At 49.4% G+C, this 20,467-nt stretch overlaps 2 protein-coding genes across 2 annotated transcripts; both read right to left on the reverse strand.

The window, feature by feature from the left end:
- Positions 1 to 870: 870 nt before the first annotated feature.
- Positions 871 to 1,676, reverse strand: LOC123141788 (uncharacterized). Its single transcript, XM_044560863.1, has one exon. The coding sequence runs from the start codon at positions 1,595 to 1,597 to the stop codon at positions 1,076 to 1,078; it is 522 nt and encodes a 173-aa protein (XP_044416798.1). The 5' UTR covers positions 1,598 to 1,676; the 3' UTR covers positions 871 to 1,075.
- A 13,571-nt stretch (positions 1,677 to 15,247) lies between these two features.
- Positions 15,248 to 16,939, reverse strand: LOC123141789 (G-type lectin S-receptor-like serine/threonine-protein kinase At1g34300). The gene is made up of 2 exons (XM_044560864.1): positions 16,712 to 16,939; positions 15,248 to 16,628 (listed from the first exon to the last, which is right to left on the reverse strand). Exons 1-2 carry the CDS (start codon positions 16,821 to 16,823, stop codon positions 15,409 to 15,411), a joined length of 1,332 nt encoding a protein of 443 aa, XP_044416799.1. The 5' UTR covers positions 16,824 to 16,939; the 3' UTR covers positions 15,248 to 15,408.
- Positions 16,940 to 20,467: the final 3,528 nt, after the last annotated feature.

Here is a 20,467-nt window from a genome sequence, read left to right on the forward strand (position 1 = left end):
ATAGCATCCCTCTCTTCACTTAACCGAAGGGAGGAGATGCCGATAGTGTTCAACAATTAAAGAAAAATGTTTGTAGGTTCCACGCGACAAAAAATAGTATAGAACATACGAGGTCTCGTTCCTTCTATTTCCTGCGTACAAGGTGGCTAGGGTTTAACCCTCTTCTCTGGCATGCCCCTTGTTCCCACCATCTTGGCATGGGGAGACGAAGGGGAACTTGGTTTCTCCGACCAATGTGTACTTTCTTTTTGCTTAGATTTTTGTTCACGTGTCTCAACGGGGATGTTGGGCGACGACAACATCGCAACAGCGGAATAAGTCCCTCCGATCTCCTCCCCGCCCTGACAGTGTTCGCTCCAAAATCGGCGGTTGGCTTGTGAGGGTGTGGTCCCATGCATCTGGGCAGCTAGATCTATTGGGCGATGTGATGGTGCAGCCGGCGACGTACAAAATATCAAACCTGATGTTGAATCTTGATAAGTGTTAAGGTGGTACAGGAGTTTCTTCTCTCTTCGTTAAGCCTCAGACGGGGGTTCTTCCTTTCCGTTGGTTGTTTTGCAACAAATCTTTGCAACCTGATCACAAGGCGCGTCCCGGTCAACGTTCTTCAAGCGTATGTTATGTACTGCCTCTTGCGGCAGGTTTTTATTGTGCCACTTGTAGCCCATAATAATGGTGTGTGTTGTTTCTACGATTATGATTCGGTCTCTGCAACCGCTCCTTTCTGACTACAATATCTCTGGCGGCGAGGTAGACGGGGTTCTCGTGTGGGTTGGCTATAAGAAGATGGGGTTGAAAGCCTTTGGATACCACGATGTATTTTCTTTTCTTGGTTTGAGTCTTTCAATATATTCCATGATGTTTGTCAGATTATAGCAAAAACCCGGAATGTATTTCTTCTGATGAAAAAGCTAAGCCCTTAAGTACTTTAGCCATGTATAAACTTGTGTGCTGTACAAATGACATCCTTTTGTTTCTGAAAAGGACTTTGCCAAACGCAAACATAAACATGAGCAGGAGGAAATTACCAAGTCACCCTTGATTATAACAATCTACCGACCAGGACTGCTGTATGTCATTCGAAGGACAAGTCAGGCCACGTGTCGAACTCCGGCGACCCGAGGTCGGGCAGCCCGTCAAACACGCCCGGCGGTGCGCACTGCGGCGGGTGCGCCAGCGGCTGCGCCACGGCCGGGAAGTTTCCGGCGGTGGCTGCCGCGTCCGAACGGTGGCCCTGCAGCGCACCGCCGCACCCATGCGCGGCGGCGGCCAGGGAGTGGCCGGTGGCGTGGGCCCGGCGCGGCAGCGGCCGGAAGATGGCGGCCGGCGGGAAGCCGGTGAGCTCCTGCACCATGGCGCGGAAGTTGGACACGTCGGTCGCCACCACGGTGGTGGCCGACCGGCGCGACGCCGACGCCGACCCCGAGTGCTTCCTCCTGGCGCGCCGCGGCGACGGCTGCTGCTGCCTGTCCACGGGGACCTGGCCGGCGGCCGTCCGCGTCGCCGCCGTGTTGCATGGCTGGTACTTGGCGCCGGACTCCATGATGCGCGCCGCCGTGGCCGAGCGGTCGCGGTCGCGGTCGTCGCAGGAGTACATCGCCGGGAGGTGTCTAGGAATTAGGATGGCACGGGCTAGCGGCGTATGTCCGCGAACTTGCCAAGGGGGGTCCGTTTGACGTGTGCATTTATAGCAAGCCAGGCAGGAATTGACCTGAAGAATCTACAGTAGCACCACTTCATTTTCTAGCACCAGCACTTTGGCTGAGCAGTGCTGCTGAAGCTGGAACCCCCCCCCCCCCCCCCCCCCCCCCCCCCCCCCCCCCCTTTTTTTTTTTGGCGGGGGCTGCTGAATGGATTAGCTATATTTTAGCCCAGGCTCGCAGAGTCGTGGTTGTTCTGACCACCCGTGCAATCAGCGGCGGCGTCGTTAACCTACGTTATCTTTTCGGCGGCATTTGATTTTCTTGGAAATTAACTTAACCTTATCGTCTATCTAGGTGATACAGATAGAGTTTTTCCTTCAAAAAAAAAAACCGATCGTTTCAGGACCTACCGTTTGCCTCCGAAGGCGCCGAGCTGAGCTGATTCAGAACAGGCTGGCCAGGCCGGCCAGATCAAACAGTTGAGGAGCGTTGCGAAATGGGGCGTGCGACGCGACCGGCCGGTCTAACGATTCTGCCTGGTTGGTGCTCCGTCCGGTGCCTTTCCGGTCGAGTAGGACGGACTCTGCTGCGTATGCCCCTACGCCATGTTGCACACGTTCGCTCGTCTTAAGTTCCCTCCTTGCATGCGGCGGGTTGATGTTTTCAGTTGAGGTGTTTATTGGACTGTTCTCTGTGGAATTTCTGCGGATCAACGGGGGCTTAATCTTGTATAAGATTATGATTGCATGATGTATTGCTCTCGTGCATAGGCACGTACATATGATGTACTCCCTCCGTTTTAAAATTCTTGTCTTAGATTCGTCTAGAGACGGATGTATCTAATACTAAAACGTGACTTGATACATCCGTATTTAGACAAATGTAAGACAGGAACTTTGGGACGGAGGGAGTACAAAGGTGGGCCACGGACCTCAACTATATAAGGAACTAGGAGGCGGGCCTAATATACAATATGGAGATGATGCACCGGGTTAGCGGAGAGGTAGACCGCCGAGACGTTGTCGCAGTAGACCACCGTGTCACGGTCAACAGGGCAAGAGAGCCCCTGAAGCAGCTGACGAAGCCACGAACACTCGGTGACGACATTGGCCACCGCACGATACTCAGCCTCAGCACTGGAACGAGAGACCGTAGGCTGCCGCTTGGACGACCACGAGATAAGGGAGGGTCCAAGGTAGACACAATAGCCCGAGGTGGAGCGACGAGTGTCAGGGCAGTCCGCCCAGTCTGCATCGGAGTAGGTGGTGAGGGCGGTGTCGGCGGAGGCGTGACGCCAAGATCCATAGTGCCACAGACATAGCGGAGAATCCGCTTGACGGCAGCCCAGTGAACGTCTCGGGGGGCATGCATATGAAGACACACCTGCTGCACGACATACTGGATCTCCGGTCGAGTCAGAGTGAGGTACTGGAGAGCACCAACAACAGACCGATAGAAAGCAGCATCCGAAGCAGGAGAACCATCTGTGGCAAAAAGCTTGGCCTTCGTATCAACAGGCGTAGCGGCGGGCTTGCAGTTAAGCATGCCGGCGCGCTCCAGGAGCTCATGAGCGTACTTCCGCTGATGAAGGAAGAAGCCATCCGGACGGCGCACCACCTCGACACCGAGGAAGTAGTGCAAAGGACCCAAGTCCTTGATGGCGAACTTAGCGCGAAGACGAGCCATGAGCTGACTGAGGAGACCAGTCGTACAGCCCGTCAGGATGATGTCGTCGACATAGAGTAGCAAGTAGGCCGTGTCAGCGCCCTGATGATAGACGAAGAGCGAGGCGTCCAAGCGGGTAGAGCGGAACCCAAGCTTGTGGAGAAATGCCGCGATGCGCTGGTACCAAGCGCGCGGGGCCTGCTTAAGTCCGTACAAGGACCGCGAGAGCAAGCACACGTGGTCGGGAAGCGCCGGGTCAACAAACCCGGCGGGCTGCTGGCAGAAGACCTACTCCTGGAGGTGACCATGAAGGAAGGCGTTGGAGACGTCCATCTGGTGCACCGGCCAAGCACGGGAGACCGCAAGTTAAAGAACCGTGCGTATCGTGCCGAGCTTGACGACCGGAGCGAAGGTGTCGATGAAGTCGATGCCAGCACACTGTCGGAAGCCAAGAACGACCCAGCGCGCTTTATAGCGATTAAGGGCACCATCAGGACGGAGCTTGTGTTTGAAGACCCACTTTCTGGTAATCACGTTGGCGTGCCAGGGACGGGGAACAAGCTGCCACGTCCGGTTGCGCAACAGAGCGCCAAACTCCTCTTGCATCGCAGCCATCCAGAGCGGGTCACGAAGAGCGGCTCGAACTGAGGACGTAGTCATCCGCGACATAGCGCGAGCTCGGGCGAAAAACACCCGTACGGGCGCGGTGAAAGGATCGATATAGTTGACTAGAGGGGGGGTGAATAGGCAACTAACAATTTTTAGTTTTTCTTTACCAAATTAAACTTTGCATCAAAGTAGGTTGTCTAGATATGCAACTAGGTGAGCAACCTATATGATGCAACAACAATAAGCATACACGCAAGCAAGAGATAAGGCACAAATAAACTTGCACAATTAAAGGCACGAGATAACCAAGAGTGGAGCCGGTGAAGATGAGGATGTGTTACCGAAGTTCCTTCCCTTTGAGAGGAAGTACGTCTCCGTTGGAGCAGTGTGGAGGCACAATGCTCCCCAAGAAGCCACTAGGGCCACCGTATTCTCCTCACGCCCTCACACAATGCGAGATGCCGTGATTCCACTATTGGTGCCCTTGAAGGCGGTGACCGAACCTTTACAAACAAGGTTGGGGCAATCTCCACAACTTAATTGGAGGCTCCCAACGACACCACGAAGCTTCACCACAATGGACTATGGCTCCACGGTGACCTCAACCGTCTAGGGTGCTCAACACCCAAGAGTAACAAGATCCACAAGGGATTAGTGGGGGATTCAAATATCTCTTGGTGGAAGTGTAGATCGGGGCCTCCTCAACCAATCCCTAGAGAATCAACAAGTTTGATTGGCTAGGGAAGGAGATCGGGTGAAAATGGAGCTTAGAGCAACAATGGAGCTTGGAGGTGGAAGAGGTGGTCAACTAGAGGAGGAAGACACCCCTTATATAGTGGGAGAACAAATTCAACCGTTATCCACCAACTCAGCCTGCGCAGCGCGGTACTACCGCACCTGAGACGCGGTACTACCGCAGGGGCACGCGGTACTACTGCACCAGAGGCGCGGTACTACCGCAGGGGTACGCGGTACTACCGCAGGGGTACGCGGTACTACCGCAGAGCCCCGCGGTACTACCGCCCACGCAGCAGAGACCAGAACAGCCACACAACACTACGGCAGAGGGCGGTAGTACTGCTGGCGCGGTACTACCGCTCCCCCTTGCGGTACTACTGCAAGGCAGGGGCTGTCCAGGGATGGGAAGGCACGGATATAAAAAATTACATCCGTGGCTACTTCCGCAGAGTTGGAGTCGATGCAAAAACCCGACGCGGTAGTACCGTAAGCCAGCCGCGGTACTACCGCGCGAGGTGCGGATGTAAAAAATTACATCCGCCCCTTACAGTCGCGTAGCTGCGGAACTAAGCAGGGACCACGGTACTACCGCTTACCAGAAGCGGTACTACCGTGGGGCCTTGCGGTACTACCGCACCAGCGGGCGGTACTACCGCAAGGTCCTGCGGTACTACCGCTCTGACGAGCAGTACTACCGCACTTCCTAGTTCGGCAGACAAGAGCTATAATTGCATAGACAAGGAAAACTTAGGATGCTCCAAAGGCAAGAGGAAAGGAGGTGCAAGGGACGATGTGTACGTGATGAATCCACCCAACCTTTCCAAAGCGGACCCCCTCTTAATAGTACGGCTTCCCTACGACTCAATACCACCGAAAAGAACCGAAGAGAAACGCCGTCTTCTATAGCCTTTGAGGGGAGCCCAATCATCTTGTGCCTAGTCAATATATCTGAAATATTTGATGCACATGATTAGTCCGCAAAAGCATTGTCATCAATCACCAAAACCAACTAAGGGATAAAAATGCCCTTACACGCGGGTGACCGGACCGGCCACAGGCGCCGGGGGGACCGGGGGCGCCGGAGGCACCGAGGGGGCCGCGGGCGCCAACGTCGGAAACGTTAGGGGCGCCAGCGCCGCGGCTGTAGGAGGCGCCGCATGCGGGGGCGCGCCTCAAAGCCAGGGGATGGGCCAAGAGAGGCGCGCGAGCGCCCTGGGAGAGGCGTCGAGGAGCCCGCGTCACCGGTGGCGGGAGGAACAGCCGGGGGTACCTGGTGAAACGGAAACACATGCTCATCAAAAGTAAACGTGCCGAGAAGTGAACACATGGTGGGAGACGGGATCGTAGCACCGATATCCCTTGGAGTTGGAGGGGTAGCCGATGAAGATGCAAGCGACAGAACGAGGTGCGAGTTTGTGAGGAGCGGAGTCGGCAGTGCTAGGATAGCGAAGGCACCCGAAAATACGCAAGCCATCATAAGATGGGGGCGTATCGAAGAGAAGATGGTGAGGTGCATAGTTCCACCATGGGTGGCAAGGGCGAAGGTTAAGGAGAAGAGAAGCAGTGGCTAGTGCGTCCGGCTAGAAACGAGGCGGCACATTAGCATGGAACAGGAGCGCGCGAACGCAGTCGTTCAGAGTGCGAAGGAAGCGTTTGGCTCGACCGTTCTGCTGGGAAGTATACGGGCATGTGGATGAAAAACTGTGCCGTGGTGCGACAGAAAAGTACGGAAAGCAAGGTTGTCGAACTCTTTTCCATTGTCAGTCTGAAGAGTAAGGATGAGACGCCCAAACTGCGTGCTGACATAGGAGTAAAAAGCCGTCAAAGTGGAGAGTACATCCGACTTTCTGCGCAAAGGAAAAGTCCACACATAATGAGAATAATCATCAAGGATAACCAGATAATATAAATAGCCCGAATTATTAGGAACCGGAGAGGTCCACACATCGCTATGAATCAACTGAAAAGGAAAAGAAGCTATGGTGGTGGAGTTATTAAACGGGAGGCGAACATGTTTGCTGACGCGACAGGCATGACAGGTGTGATCCTCTATCTTATGACAACTGAAGCCGAAACTCCTAAGAATATGACGAAGTGTGACGGGGTTGAGATGACCCAAACGAGCGTGCCAGAGATCAACACCGGCGGAGAGAGCAACCGGTACGGTGGTGGAGGTGGAAGGGGAATGCACCGGATAGAGCTCGTCGAGGCTGTCACAGCGGTGAAGTAACATCCTGGTTCGAGTGTTCTTGACACAAAATCCAAGCTCGTCAAATTCAACAGTAACAGGATTGTCACGAGTTAAACAACGAACGGAAATAAGGTTCTTAATAAGATGAGGTGACACAAGTATGTTAGACAAAGTAATAGGCATGAAATTAGAAGGAAAAGAAGTGTGCCCGACATGTGTGATAGGGAGTGTGGAACCGTCGCCGAGAATGATGCGGCGGTCGATGGTGACGGGAGTGAAGGAGGCAAGATTATCAGGATGAACAAACATGTGAGTCGTAGCCCCAGTGTCCATGTACCAATCATCACCTCCAGTGTAGTTGTTTGGCGTAGGAGCGGCATGCAGTGCGAGAAGGAGCACCGGGTCCCAGGGCACCGGCGGCAGGGCCGACGAGGGGGGCGGAGACGCCATGGGGAGGCTGTAGCCGCCGCTCGGCTGCGGCGGTGGGTACTCTCCAAACGGTATGGGAAGCAGCCCTGGCTGCGATCGGTGCCGGGTAGGCCGGATGGCCCGCCGGAAAAACCTGCTGGCCTGCTGACGACCCCCACCAGTACCCGGGAGCCCCGTACACGGACGCGTCGAACGTCCCGCGCAACCGCAAGGGGTCGACGGGCAGAGTCGGCGCCGACAGCGGAGCCGAGCCGGGCGGCAAATCGGGACGGGCTGGCGGGGTGACGCCGGCCGCGCCGTAGGTGGCGGCCGCGCCGTATGGCAGTGGGGCAACGCCGTAGGGCGCCGGCGGTGGAGCCGCGCCAGAGGGCGCCAGCGGCGAGACAGCAGAGGACGCCATTGGGGCTGGCGGGCGACCGGATTCGCCGACCAATGCTTTTGGTCGAGAGACACATGCGTACGTACTAGTTGTGGACCACCACGTATAAAACCAGGCTGCTGGATGGATTTCCTGCACGTGAAGCTAGCTAGGCGAAGCTAGCGATCGATCGGCTGTACAAGCACGTATATACATACATGCGCGGTTGCCGGGTAGACACACGAAACTGTCGAACGCAAGACGCAACACGGGAGCGGCGATACGCGTGGCAGCATCGGCTGGGTGGCGGCGGCGGCGGCAGCGGAAGCGAGAAAGAAGCCTAGGAAACTGATACCATGTATGAGATTATGATTGCACGATGTATTGTTCTCGTGCATACGCACGTATATATGATGTACAAAGGTGGGCCACGGATCTCAACTATACAAGAAAGCAGAAGGAGGGCCCAATACACAATATACACATAACACATATACTCAACAAATCTAACATGCATGTATCACAGAATTCCACAGCTAGATAACACTTTTTTCCTTGGGTTATATACTAGGTAGCTAACAGTTGAATTCACTGGAGGGGAGTCAGGAGAAGACGGTCGTCGCACGGTCGAAACGGCACTAGCTTGCACACTTTTCTTTACGCAGTTTTAATTAGAGCATCTCCAGCCGCGTCCCCAACAGGTCCTCCTCAGACGTTTTTGCCACGCGGCACCGAAAAAACGACCCAGTCGCCCCCCCAGAAGCCCGTTTTTCGCCGGCTCGGGCCGAATCTGGTGCCGGCGGACCCAGGCAGAACCCGGCGCCCTGGGGGCGCCTGGGGCGCCGGCACAAGCGAAAAGGCGCGCGTGGGTCCGCCCTGTCGGCGAGTCGAGCGCTTCCTCTCGCCGTTTCTCCCCGCTTTTCCCCCAGTTCCCTCTCATTTTCTCCTTTCCTCCCGCCATTCTCTCTCCCGCTCGCCTCCCAGCCGGCCGCCATGGCAACGAAGAAGTACGTCGTCCTCTGCGCCGCGGCAACCGCGACCGCCTCCGTCGCCCAGCCGAAGCAGAGGAAGCCGAGGGCGCCGCCGTCCAAGCCGCCGGGCATGACAAACGCCGATTGGAGGGTAGAAGTACAGCGACGGGAGGCCGTCACCGCCGACCGGCGGAACAGGGCCCTCGCCAAGAAGGCCCGTGACAACGCGGCACGCGCGGCTGCGGGTGCCGCTGCCGCTTCCGCGGACCAGGCCGAGGCCGAGGCGGCACGCGCGGGGATGATGAATCCCCCCGGCAACCACGCGTCGTACGCGCCCTGGGGCCAGCAAGGTGTCGGGTCTCCGACGCCGCAGCCATGGGGATCGCCGGGCTACGCCGACGGGGACGTGCACGGTGGGTTCAACCCAAATGTCACGTTCCCCCATGGACACCCGGCCCAGCGCACGCCCTCGCCCGCCTTCACCGGCGTGCAGTACCCTCCATACAACTACTCGCCGCCCGCGTACGCGTCCTCCCCGACGCCCCCTCTCCGCCGTTGCGCACTGCCCTTCTCGCACCTCGGCGACGCCGACGAGACCGAGACCGACATGGACGACATCATCGCGGAAGGATCGGCCGCGGCCGCCGCGTCTCCCGGGTTCACCGCGGATGAGGCGGTGGATCTCAGCAGCGGCATGGACGGTGAGCTCGGCTACGTCTACGGCGACGAGGAGCAGGAGGAGCAGGAGGAAGAGGACGAGGAGGAGGACGAGGACGAGGAGGAGCCGGCGAGGAGGCGCAAGAAGAAGAAGCGGACAGCCAGGTCAGCCGAGCCGCGCATCAAGTGGGCGTCCAAGGAGGAGGAATGCCTCGCCGAGGCATGGAAAGTTGTCTGCCTCGACCCGAGCACCGGCGCGAACCAGAGCATCGACACTACTGGGCGCGCATCAAGGCCGAGTTCGACGAGCGCAAGCTCGTCGACCCCCTACTTCAAAGGCGTCTACATGCAGCGCGAGTCGAAGGCGATGGCGAACCATTGGGGGCGCATCCAGGGGGCGTGCAACAAATGGCATGGTGTCGTCGAGGAGGTGGCCGCTCGCCCGGAGAGCGGCGCCAGCATTGAGGATCAGGTTTGCCACGCCGGTCTCCCGTCTCTCTTCGCCGTGTGCGCCCGCCAACTGTTTGTTCGTCCCCGCGCAGTTGCTGCGCATGTTCGGCCTGTATAGGCAGAGCAACAACGACGCCGAGTTCAAATACCTCCACGTTTACAAGCGCATTGACAAGTGCGACAAGTGGGCGGAAGTCCGGCGCACCCTCGAGAAGGCCAAGGAGACATACAAGCCGGATGCGCCGGCTCCGGGCGCGTCAGAAGGGCGGCCGGACGGCAACAAAGGTGCCAAAGAAGGGGAAACACGCCGACGCGGCCACCGCTCGCGTGCAGGAATCCATCCAGCACTGCCTCGCCGACGCACAGGCCCGGGCCGTCCTTCGTGAAGAGAAGACCGAGGCGCGATGGTCGGCGTTGATGTCAACAAGCGCCGTCAAGCTCGACCTACTCCGGACCAACCTCCAGCACTGCCTCGCCGTCTGATGCGCGTTTCTGTTCTGATTTTTGTACGCCGAACTTTTCATCGATCGTCGATCACCGCTTGATCGCCGGATTGTGGCGTTTATTTTTGGGCGCGGGAATGAACTACGTCTGAATTTGCTAAGGCTGAGGGCGCCTGGGGCCGTGGCTGGGAGCTAGGCCGCCCCCAGGGACCGAACTAGCGTCGGCTCGCCCCCAAGGCACAGTTTTTCGGTGCTCTGGGGGGCCGAACGGCTGAAGATGCTCATACTACTACTACTCCTGTAATGAGCTCACGGCCGGTCGCAGCATGTCACGGTCGCCCAGGCGCGAGGAGAACCTCACGCAGAAGCCAAAAGCCTAAAACCGGCCAAATTAGTTAAATCATCCAGCTCTCCTTTATTTACATCGACACATGTAGGGATGGTATATCGGATCTATCATGCTAGAGCAGAGATGCATGCACTGAGCCTGGAATTCAACACGACTAACGTACGTACGACACGTAATACAATTGTATAATGCAAGGGGTGATGTCAATACTCACTAAATAAATGTTGGTGAACAAGAATCCCCGAGCATGGGATAAACATGGACTGCGCGCGCGCACGCAGACAGAAAAATAAGAAAAAGAATTGACTTGCACACATGAAAAACTAGCCAGTACTTCCTCCGTTCCATAATGTTTTGTAAAAGTCAAGCATTACAAACTTTAACCATATCTATAGAGAAAAGTAGATACATCTAGAATGCCATTGCACATCATGGGATACATCGTGAGTTATATTTTCAGAATGTACATGTTCGGTATTGTAGATGTAAACAGTTTTCTCTACACACTTGATCAAAGTTGGCAAAGTTTAACTTTCATAAATATCTATAGGTACTACATCGTGGAATGGAGGGAGTACGTAGGAGTAGTTGGTACTGCACGCATGCAGCTTGGGCGGCGGTAGTTTTTAGTGCTGCGCCGATACGCAGGAAAAAGTCGTGCTGGTGCCAATGCCACAAAGTCGTCTTCTAAGAAAAGGAAGCGTATACGTGCCCGCTGCACGGCCTCGCGTTATCACTAAGCTAAGTGCTCGCTAAAATGGTGGGAAACTGGGGATAGAGCACTCGTGCATTCGCTCTGGTCTGGTACATGGACTCCGAAACGTCCATTTCGGACTTTGAGCTCTGGTTCATGCTTCGCTTTGGTCCAACTCGCGATCGCCGGCGAATCTGGCGTGCGTGCGTGGGCGTAGGCGGCGGCTTGCGCGGTAGATGCGCCGCCGGCGGCGGCAAACGGCACATGTTGCGATGATTCGCTCTAGTTCTTTTTTGCCGGCATGCTCGGGTGTGGGGAATTACCCACGTGATCGGTGCCTAGGCGAAGTAGACACACCGTTGTTTTGCTGGCGTTTGGTTGTGCGGGAGGGCTGCGAGCTGCTTGACCGTCGAGGGAGCGGTTCGTCGCGCCGTTGCCCTTCACTTCGTCGGCGTTGCCTCTCCTGCGTTTGCTTACTAGGGGAGGGATTTGTTCGGTTGTTGGGTGTGCGTTGCGCTGCGTTGTTTTTCAATGCCACATACATTGTATAACTACACGGATATTTTTTTTTTGAAATTCTTAAACATTTTTAAAATGCAACATACATTTCTTAATTTACACAAATATTTTTAGAATATTTAAACATTTTTATAAATGTCACATAGTTATTTTAACGCATTAACATATTTTGAATTACACAAATATTGTTTTACAATGTTTAAAATTTATGTTTTTATTAAATAAAAATGATTACTAATACGGAAATAATTGTTAGTATAATTAAAAAATGTGTGTATAATTATTAAAGTGCTTGTATAATCAAAACAATATTTATGAAATTTAACTTTAAAATATTTGAATTATAATTATACAATTTTTTAATTATTCATAAAAATATTTCAAAATAATACATGAAAAAGTTTCATGCTCCACAAATTTCTAAAATAAAACGAACCGGTGCTATTATACAAACATTTTTTAGTAATGGACATTCTAAAAAATATTCCACGAATTTCTAAAATAGGTACATTTTATAATTTTGAATATTTTGAAAAATATCTGTATGATGATTATACAAACGTTTTTTATAACTCATAATTATTATTTTTAAATAATAATACATGAACAACATTTGCAAGTTGTCTTATTATTGATATTATTATTTACATACTACGAATTTCAGAAAAAACAAAAAGTGCAAAATGGTCCGAGCGGACCGCAGTCCATTTCTGCTCCACGCGCCACTGTTATTTTACATTAAGGCCGAGCGTCTGGTTGCAGGTTCGAGACGCGTAGCAGTCACACAACTTCAAGTTAATTTTTGTTCCTACTAACAGGAAGAACCCACTAGTGGTTAGCCTTTTTCGCAAAAAAGAAAAAGGCAAGGGGATTTTGTGTAAAAATGCATGCATGTGTCACTGACAGTGGGCCCTGTCTACGCTGGCGTGCCACACAAGCACCGGATACGCCCGCTTATGGAATATGTGACCGTACTTGCACGCCCCCTCAAGTTCGATGACCACAATCACGTTTTTTATAACTTTGTGCACCAAACCGACCATCGCGTGCAAGTTCTAAGACTTCCAGTGTATTTACCTCTAAGTCGCTGCTTGAAGATGGCCATTGTGTAAGAAAAAGGGACTGACTCCTGAATAAGTAATTTAGGTCAGTGACCTTTTTTTGCATGCAGGAGACTGTAGTGTGCCGTATGCGCGCGTGCATGAAAATAATAACTAATACATACATAAATAATATTATGCAACTATGTGCAACAGAATAGAACATAAAACTTCTACATTTCTCTAGCCTTCTCATTCCATCTATACTAGTACGCTAAATAAAAAATAAAAAATAAAACAAAAAAAATGAGTTTTAAGGAAAATGAATTCGTGGCATTGGTATTAACCTGAAAGAAGAAGGAAAATGAAAAATATGAAACAAATACGCACAAATAAGACAAAATTTGCACACAATTTGCCGTTTTATAATACGCAAGAATAAGCATATAATAGTACAATTTTAAAATAAGAAAAAGGATCGGTTGCTTGAAACTCTAATACTAGTGGTGGTGTCACCTTAAGGAATCCACGAACAAAATAAAAATAACGAGAGAAAAATAATCTTTAAAAGGAATGAATTAGTGGAAATACCAATGATTTGGTAGTTTTCTAAATAAAAAATCAAATTAATGAAATTTTACAAGGAATAATGAATTAGTGTCATTGTTATACCCTTAAAGAAGAAGAAAAATGAAATAAAAAGAAAAAAAATCAAAAAAATAATGTATTATAAGGAAAATTAATTAGTGGCATTGGTATTACCCTTAGAGAGGAAAGAAAAAAATTAGAAACATTGGTATTTCCCTTTAAGAAGAAAGAAAATAAAAACGAAAACCAAATCAAAATAATGAAATTTCTAATAAAATTGAAATAGTGGTAATACCGATGAATAAGTAGTTTCTAAGAAGGAATGAATTTGTGGTGTTATATTACACTTAAAAGGAAATAAAAATATATAAATCAAATAATGACACAATTTTCAAAAAAAAAATGCAAGGAAATTGTGATATTTTAAAATATGCAAGAATAAGCATATAATAGTGAAAGTTTCGGAAAGAAAAGTTTTTTGAAAGGAATTAATTAGTGGCATTGTTATTACCCTTAATGAAGAAAGAAAATAAAATAAAATTTAAATCAAAATCAAAATATGAATTTTACAAGAAAGACGAATTAGCGGCATTGGTATTACCCCTAAAATAAAGAAAATGAAATAAAAACTAAAAAAAGTATTATAAGGAAGAATGAATTAATGGCGTTGGTATTACCCTTGAAAAAAGAAAAAAAGGAACTAGAACAAAATCAAATAATAAAATTCTTTAAGGAAGAATGAATTAGTGGTATTGGTATTATCCTTTAAGAAGAAAGAACATGAAATAAAAAGGAAAAAAATCAAAATAATGAAGTTTTGTAAGAAAGAAGGAATTAGTGGCATTGGTAGCCTTTAAGAAGAAGATAATTGAAAATAATTGAAACAAATATTGAAAAAAATTGTGTGTTTCCATCATATGGAAGAATAAACATATAATACTGGAATTTTCGCAAAAAAAAAGTTGTCTAAGAAGCAGCGAGTTAGTGGCATTAGCATTTACCCTTAAGAAGAAATAAAATAAAGTTAAAACAAAACAAAATCAAAATCAAAATAATGAAGTTTTGTAAGAAAGAATGAATTACTTGCTATGGTATTAACCTTTGAGAAGAAAGAATGAAAAGCACAAAACAAATAGTGACACAATTTTCTTGGCTAGCATGCATTGTTTAAAACAGAAGCTTGGTCAAAAAAATGTATGAAATACATGTCTTCATATACAATCTTGAGATATCTGGTTCAGTCACAGTAGAGTAACGTTGCTACTTGAAAAGCCTAGAGATATTCATACATCACAAATATTGCACATTCTATTGCATTGTCCATTTGAGATTTCTCCAAATTTACGCATGGGCCATGTTAAAATTTTCATCACTTTGGTGCTGCAGATCGCATCCAGCCTAGAGATATTCATACATCACGATTTTGTCCTAGATCAAGGTTGTTGCAGCAGTACAGAGATGACAAGGGAACATAGATGAATTGGGTACAAATTGGGGCATGGGGAGGTCAATTCGGTTGATTTAGTTGCATTGCAAGGTCTGTTTTGCAAATATACCAGCGGGTCATCTCACAGCCAGATCTTGTCCCTCTCTTTTGCATCCAACGGCCCATGTGCAATTGGTGCATCTGGTGCATGAGTTCGCTCGTTGCACGAGATACGTTCTCAGAGAAAGCAAGTGGGGGCTAGACCGCATCGTCTTGGGGTACTGCGAGTTCTCGGGGTAACCAAAAAATACGACAACCACGAGGGGCGGCGCTAAGACATGACTAGGTAGGGAGACATAGAAGAGAGGGGTAAACATGGTTCATGCATGCTTAGCATTTGCATGAGAGCGCAGAGATGAAACCTCCATTGTAGGCAGCAGATGACAACAAAGCAGACGATGTTTTGCGACACATGTGTGTTGTGAATTACTCCCTCCTTAAAAGGGTTTATATTTAGAAATGGAGGGAGTACAAATTTTACAATAACGTTTAACCAATGCCTATGCTCTACGTCTATTGTTCCAAGGAAAAGGTTTCCTTGGGCTTACGATCGAGTCAACTGTAGAGCATCCCATAGCTTAAACGATCTCGTCGCTACCACGAGGAACACCATTTGCCGAGGTCGACACTGAGTTCACGGTGCTCGTCCCCGTGGTCCACAGGTTCGCCGCCGCCGGCGTTGCCATGAGATGCTGGAACGGGTTCGCGGGCGGAGCAATGTCCATCTCGCCCTCGAGCATCTTCACCACCACACCCATCGGCGGCCTCGCCTCCGGCTGCTGCTGCACACACCAGAACGCCACCTCGCACATCCTATGCGCTGCCTTCTTGTCTTCCTCGCACGCGCCGTCACAACTCGCCACGACTTCCATTAGCTCGCCGCTCTCGTACTTCGTCCACGCCAGCTTTGGGAACCACTGCTGGCTCTCCGGCGCGGCCTCGTCGAAGTTCCTCCTCCGGCCGAGGATCTCGAACAAGAGGATGCCGAAGCTGTAGACGTCGCACTTCTCGGTGGCGCCGGCCTGCATCCACATCTCCGGCGCGGCGTACCCGGGCGTGCCGCGCATCCCAGAGACGGTCTTGTGCGTGTCCGCCCGGTTCAGCAGCTGCGCGAGGCCGAAGTCGGCCACTTTGGGCGTGAGGCCGCCGTCGAGGAGGACGTTGCCGGGCTTGATGTCGTAGTGCACGATCTTCTGCTGGCACTCCTCGTGGAGGTACCGGAGCCCCCTGGCGACGCCGACGGCGATGGCGCGCAATGTCTGGAAGCCGACGTAGCGGCTCCGGTCGAAGAGGTACGAGTCGAGCGCGCCGTGCTCCATGTACTCGTACACCAGCGCGCGCACGCCGGCGTCGTAGCAGAAGCCGAACAGCCTGACCAGGTTGATGTGATGCGTCCTCCCGATGGTGCCCACCTCCGCCATGAACTGCTCCTGCGAGGTCCTGTCGTCGTGGCCGGGGTGGAGGCGCTTCACGGCGACCATGAGGCCGTTGGGAAGCATGCCCTTGTAGACTGCGCCGAAGCCGCCGGCGCCGAGCCGGGCGGAGTAGTTGTTGGTGAAGCCCGAGAGCTGCTGCGGAGTGAACCGGATGGGCTTCTTGCCGGCGATCTCCTTGAGGAACCGCTCGACGGTGGCGTCCCGTATCTGGGAGTCCGGCACCACAGCGTACAGCGTCGTGCTCCCCGCCGGCGCGGGGCTGGTGGTGTTGATGTTGATGGCCGGGAGGCCGTTCTTCTTGACGCACCTGTACACGAAGTAGACTATGGCGACGGATCCCAGGATGCTCAGCACCGAAACAACTGCATGAATGAGATGCAAAAATCGGAGTTAGACACACATCATCTTGGATTATTGTTCAGTGTTAGATCTGTTGGGAGCGCACCGACGATGATGGTAAGGAATGAGTTGGTGGTTCTGGAGACTTGTTTGTTAAAATCGTCGCCGAATGATGGTGGTGCGTTGTCAGTGGGGAACGGGAAGGGGGTGGTAGACATGCTGATGACTTGGTTTGCTCGTCTGGGAGAAGAAGAAATGGGTTCTACAATGGAAGGTTAAGCAAGGACGATTCTGCAGCTTTACATGCGGTCTGGGCTGAAATAGGAGATCCTTGGTCATGATCGACATAGAAGCGGCCACTGTTTTTGTTTTGTTTTCAAGTACTACTAGCACGCCACCCATTCAACACGGCGAAGATCCTTGGAAAGAACGTAAACGCGTGAAGAAAATCCGTGTCAAACTTTTGCTGCGAACGGTCAGCTCGATCGGACGCCAATCATGTCATTGCAGCTGCAGATTCCGTCCAAGAAATTTGGAACAGTGAAGGTCAAGATGACGCAGCAAAACCCTCACTCTTTCTTATCCTCAGGTGTTTGAAGAATTGGTCAAGACAGATAGAGTTCAGCCAAGCGAAGTTTAATTTTCTTTTTCTTTTACCATGCAAAAGCTTTGCGTGTCGATGTATTAGAAGAAGAAGAAGAAGAAGAAGAAAGAGCAATTACAGACTATCTGGCGGCTTGCCGCGGTTACAAAGGACAACACGGTGACCGTGGACGGGCTACCGCAACACCCGCAAAACAACGCCTTACCATGCTCGTGGATCGTATCTCCAGGTTTCTGCCAAAGTCTACACTGGAATGCAGCCGCGTTGGCTAAACCGAAGGTCAAACACTCAAACTATATACCAAGATAAGCAAACAATATGCTAATAATGCAAGTGATAAGCGACAAAGACCCCTATTAAAGGTGAACAGTTTGGGAAGAGCTCGATGAGGCCATGGAAGGCGTCGGGCTTTGGGTCACCGGAGGAAGACGATTTAGGGATCGCCGAAAGAAGACGATTTGCCGATTTAGATTTAGGAATTCGAGTGATCGAGGGAGGTGGAGAATGCACGTGGTGTAAAATTTGATGAGGTCGAGGATCCGGGCAAAACTAAAGACGAAACACCAAAAATCACACGTCGGGTTTTTAGAATTTCAGTTTCTAAAAAAAAGATTTTTAGAATTTTAGAGTGAACGGCTATTGGACGGTAGGATATTAGTCATGAATCTTGAAGCAGTATAAACGGCTACATTAGCGCACAAAGTCGGTCGTGAAGGATATTAGTCACCAACTCACCCGACGACGACCACATCCCTGGCGAGATGCTCCACCGCGCGCGCTCATCTGTGCATATTGTTTTTATGAATCAAATTTTTTGTAGAACTTTCCATCTGTAAAAAAATAGCATCATGGCGAATTGTGAAATAGTTTGTTCTACTAGCAAAATTTTGTTTTCATTAGACTATTTTCATATATTTTCCCTTTTTCCATCGTCTTATACAAAACAATGGCAATTTAGGTTCACACATAATAGCAATTCATATTTGTTAAGTTTTTCATTTCATGTTCCTAAGATATGACACATTTTAGTTTCTTGTGCATGTCATTTTTTAAATTCCATACACGTCACTTACATAAGGTAAGCTTACGTTAAAACATCTCCCGTCATGGCAACCTTGCACCGTTTGTGCGTTTTTGGTTTTGATCTACGTCATGCCAATTTTTCTACAAGTTTAGTCTTTCTACAGTTCCATGCAAATTTTACTATGCACGATTTTTGTCGTATTGTAATAGACGTCAGCATTTTTTTTGTATATAACATGGCCATTATTGTACACTGCATGTTAATGTTAATACTTATTGCATATGCCATAAAGTTTCTGTTTTTTTGTATATACAATTTTGTTTTTGGACAACTTCGACACTTTTTTATTTTTTGTGCAAAGAGAATTCTGTTGGGCCAGGAGGCCTAGCTAAGGACCCGCGTGACGTCCTGTTCATGCGGGGGGTTTGCTGAATCGAACGAAATCGTTCGCGGGGGGCAGGGGGGTGTCAGTGGCAACGAACCTTCCATTTTTATTTGCTGCACCCCACCCTCACCTCAGATATGACGTCTCCCCATAGTTGGGTCCAAAGAAGGAAACAAAAGAATCTAGCACTCTAATGTATGCAGAAGTGCTAGTGTGGCTATCGTTCATGTCCATGTGTGCTAGATTGATTACGAGGAGCACAAACCAAACATCAACGATGAGAGAAGTATAGAAATCACCCTCAATCTCCACGGCACACATGAGTCCACGACACGTGGTCAACATCACAATCCGTGGTCAAAAGCACCAATATTTTTACATGTCAACTGCAAAACCACTCAAGGGAATCATTTATATGGCTTTGAAGATTTGAGTGTAAATAATACTCCCTTCGATTCATATTAATTGACGCTGCTTTAATATTGGAGGGAGCAACAAAATTGAGTTCAAGGGTTATGCCACTATTCAGGTAGATTTAAGTGCGGTTTCTATATTTCTTTCACCAAATATTAGAAACTGAAATGAGGCCCAGGCCCAGGCACTCCATCTTTGCTGCACTAGTAATAATCAAACGAGGAGGCATCAGTATGCGCCAGGGCTATGTCTCACCTATACCATTCCTATTAGGGAATCGCCTACACGCTGACTACTACGGGCCGACTCTTTAGCTGTGTCGTTCGATGCATTCCATACATTCAGTTCGTTTTCTTTTTCTTTTTCTTTGTTATGTTCTCAGTTTTCTTTGGGGTTTTTTCTTTATTCTTTGGTTTTCTTTCTTTCTTGGGTTTTCAGTTTTTTTCGTTTCTTCGCTTTTTTTGTTTCTTTTGTTGGTTTTTGTTTTTATAACACACTAGCAAACATGCACGTGTGCTGTCACGGGAGAAAAAGATCACGCCTTATACACATACACGATGACATCAACAAATCGTCAAAATCTTTTACGATGCCACATAACAAACAACATGATAAGTGGTGTTGCTCAAAACATAAAGGTGGGATGATTTTTGTAGTGTACTCAAGTTGTTTCCAAAAAACTTTATGGGCACAATTTCAAATAATATGAAAATCAATGTTAAGCCATTTGTTTACATAAAGCTCGTATTAGCAGGTTAGTGTACATCATTGTATATAGGTTGGTTATTGTGCACTGTGTGAAATATAGGGTATGGTTATATAAGTATTGTAACCTTTAGCATATGGTAGCCTGTAGGAATCATCATCTCCTATGATGTCAATAATATCTTTCGTGAGAGCATGAAACTGTCGTATCTACTCAATTTAAATGGGGTCGGATATAATAAGCATTTCAGAAATACCCCTCTAAAGAACGTATTAACTAAGATTACACCCTAAATGTAATTTTATAAATAATTAACATGCAAGATAATAGCATATTTTAATCTACACATTTTTCTGAGGGATTTGTATATATAAAATGTTAGATTTGGAGTTAGGATTTGAAAGATAAATAATTTTAAAAAAATTGAATCTGCCAAAAAGAAAACAGAAAGGTTAAAAATAATTTGAATCGGCCAAAAAAGAAAAAAGAGAGTTCAAACAGAAAGTTGTTGGGCCAAGGTTGTAATATTGTGCAACCCGTGTACTAAGAATTCGGAAAAAAAAGAAAGAAAATAGAAAGAGGATAACCGAAAGAGAGTGGCAATGGAGCGGACGAGCTCGCTTGGTCCTGGATTCTGGACCAATGGCAGAAGGTCACGTGGTGGCAATAACTACGGGCGGTGTAAATACTAGTTGATGTATGGCAGCGGAAAGGTGCAGATACGTGTGT

This window comes from Triticum aestivum, chromosome 6D (assembly GCF_018294505.1).
Source record: "Triticum aestivum cultivar Chinese Spring chromosome 6D, IWGSC CS RefSeq v2.1, whole genome shotgun sequence".
NCBI lineage: Eukaryota > Viridiplantae > Streptophyta > Magnoliopsida > Poales > Poaceae > Triticum > Triticum aestivum.

What these genes read in the sequence shown, in the direction of transcription:
- LOC123141788 (XM_044560863.1), bottom strand. Translation starts at nt 1,597, where the DNA reads ATGTACTCCTGCGACGACCGCGACCGCGACCGCTCGGCCACGGCGGCG.
- LOC123141789 (XM_044560864.1), bottom strand. Translation starts at nt 16,823, where the DNA reads ATGTCTACCACCCCCTTCCCGTTCCCCACTGACAACGCACCACCATCA. An exon ending in ATTCCTTACCATCATCGTCG is followed by an intron (nt 16,629 to 16,711) that starts GTGCGCTCCCAA and finishes TCATTCATGCAG; the next exon opens with TTGTTTCGGTGCTGAGCATC.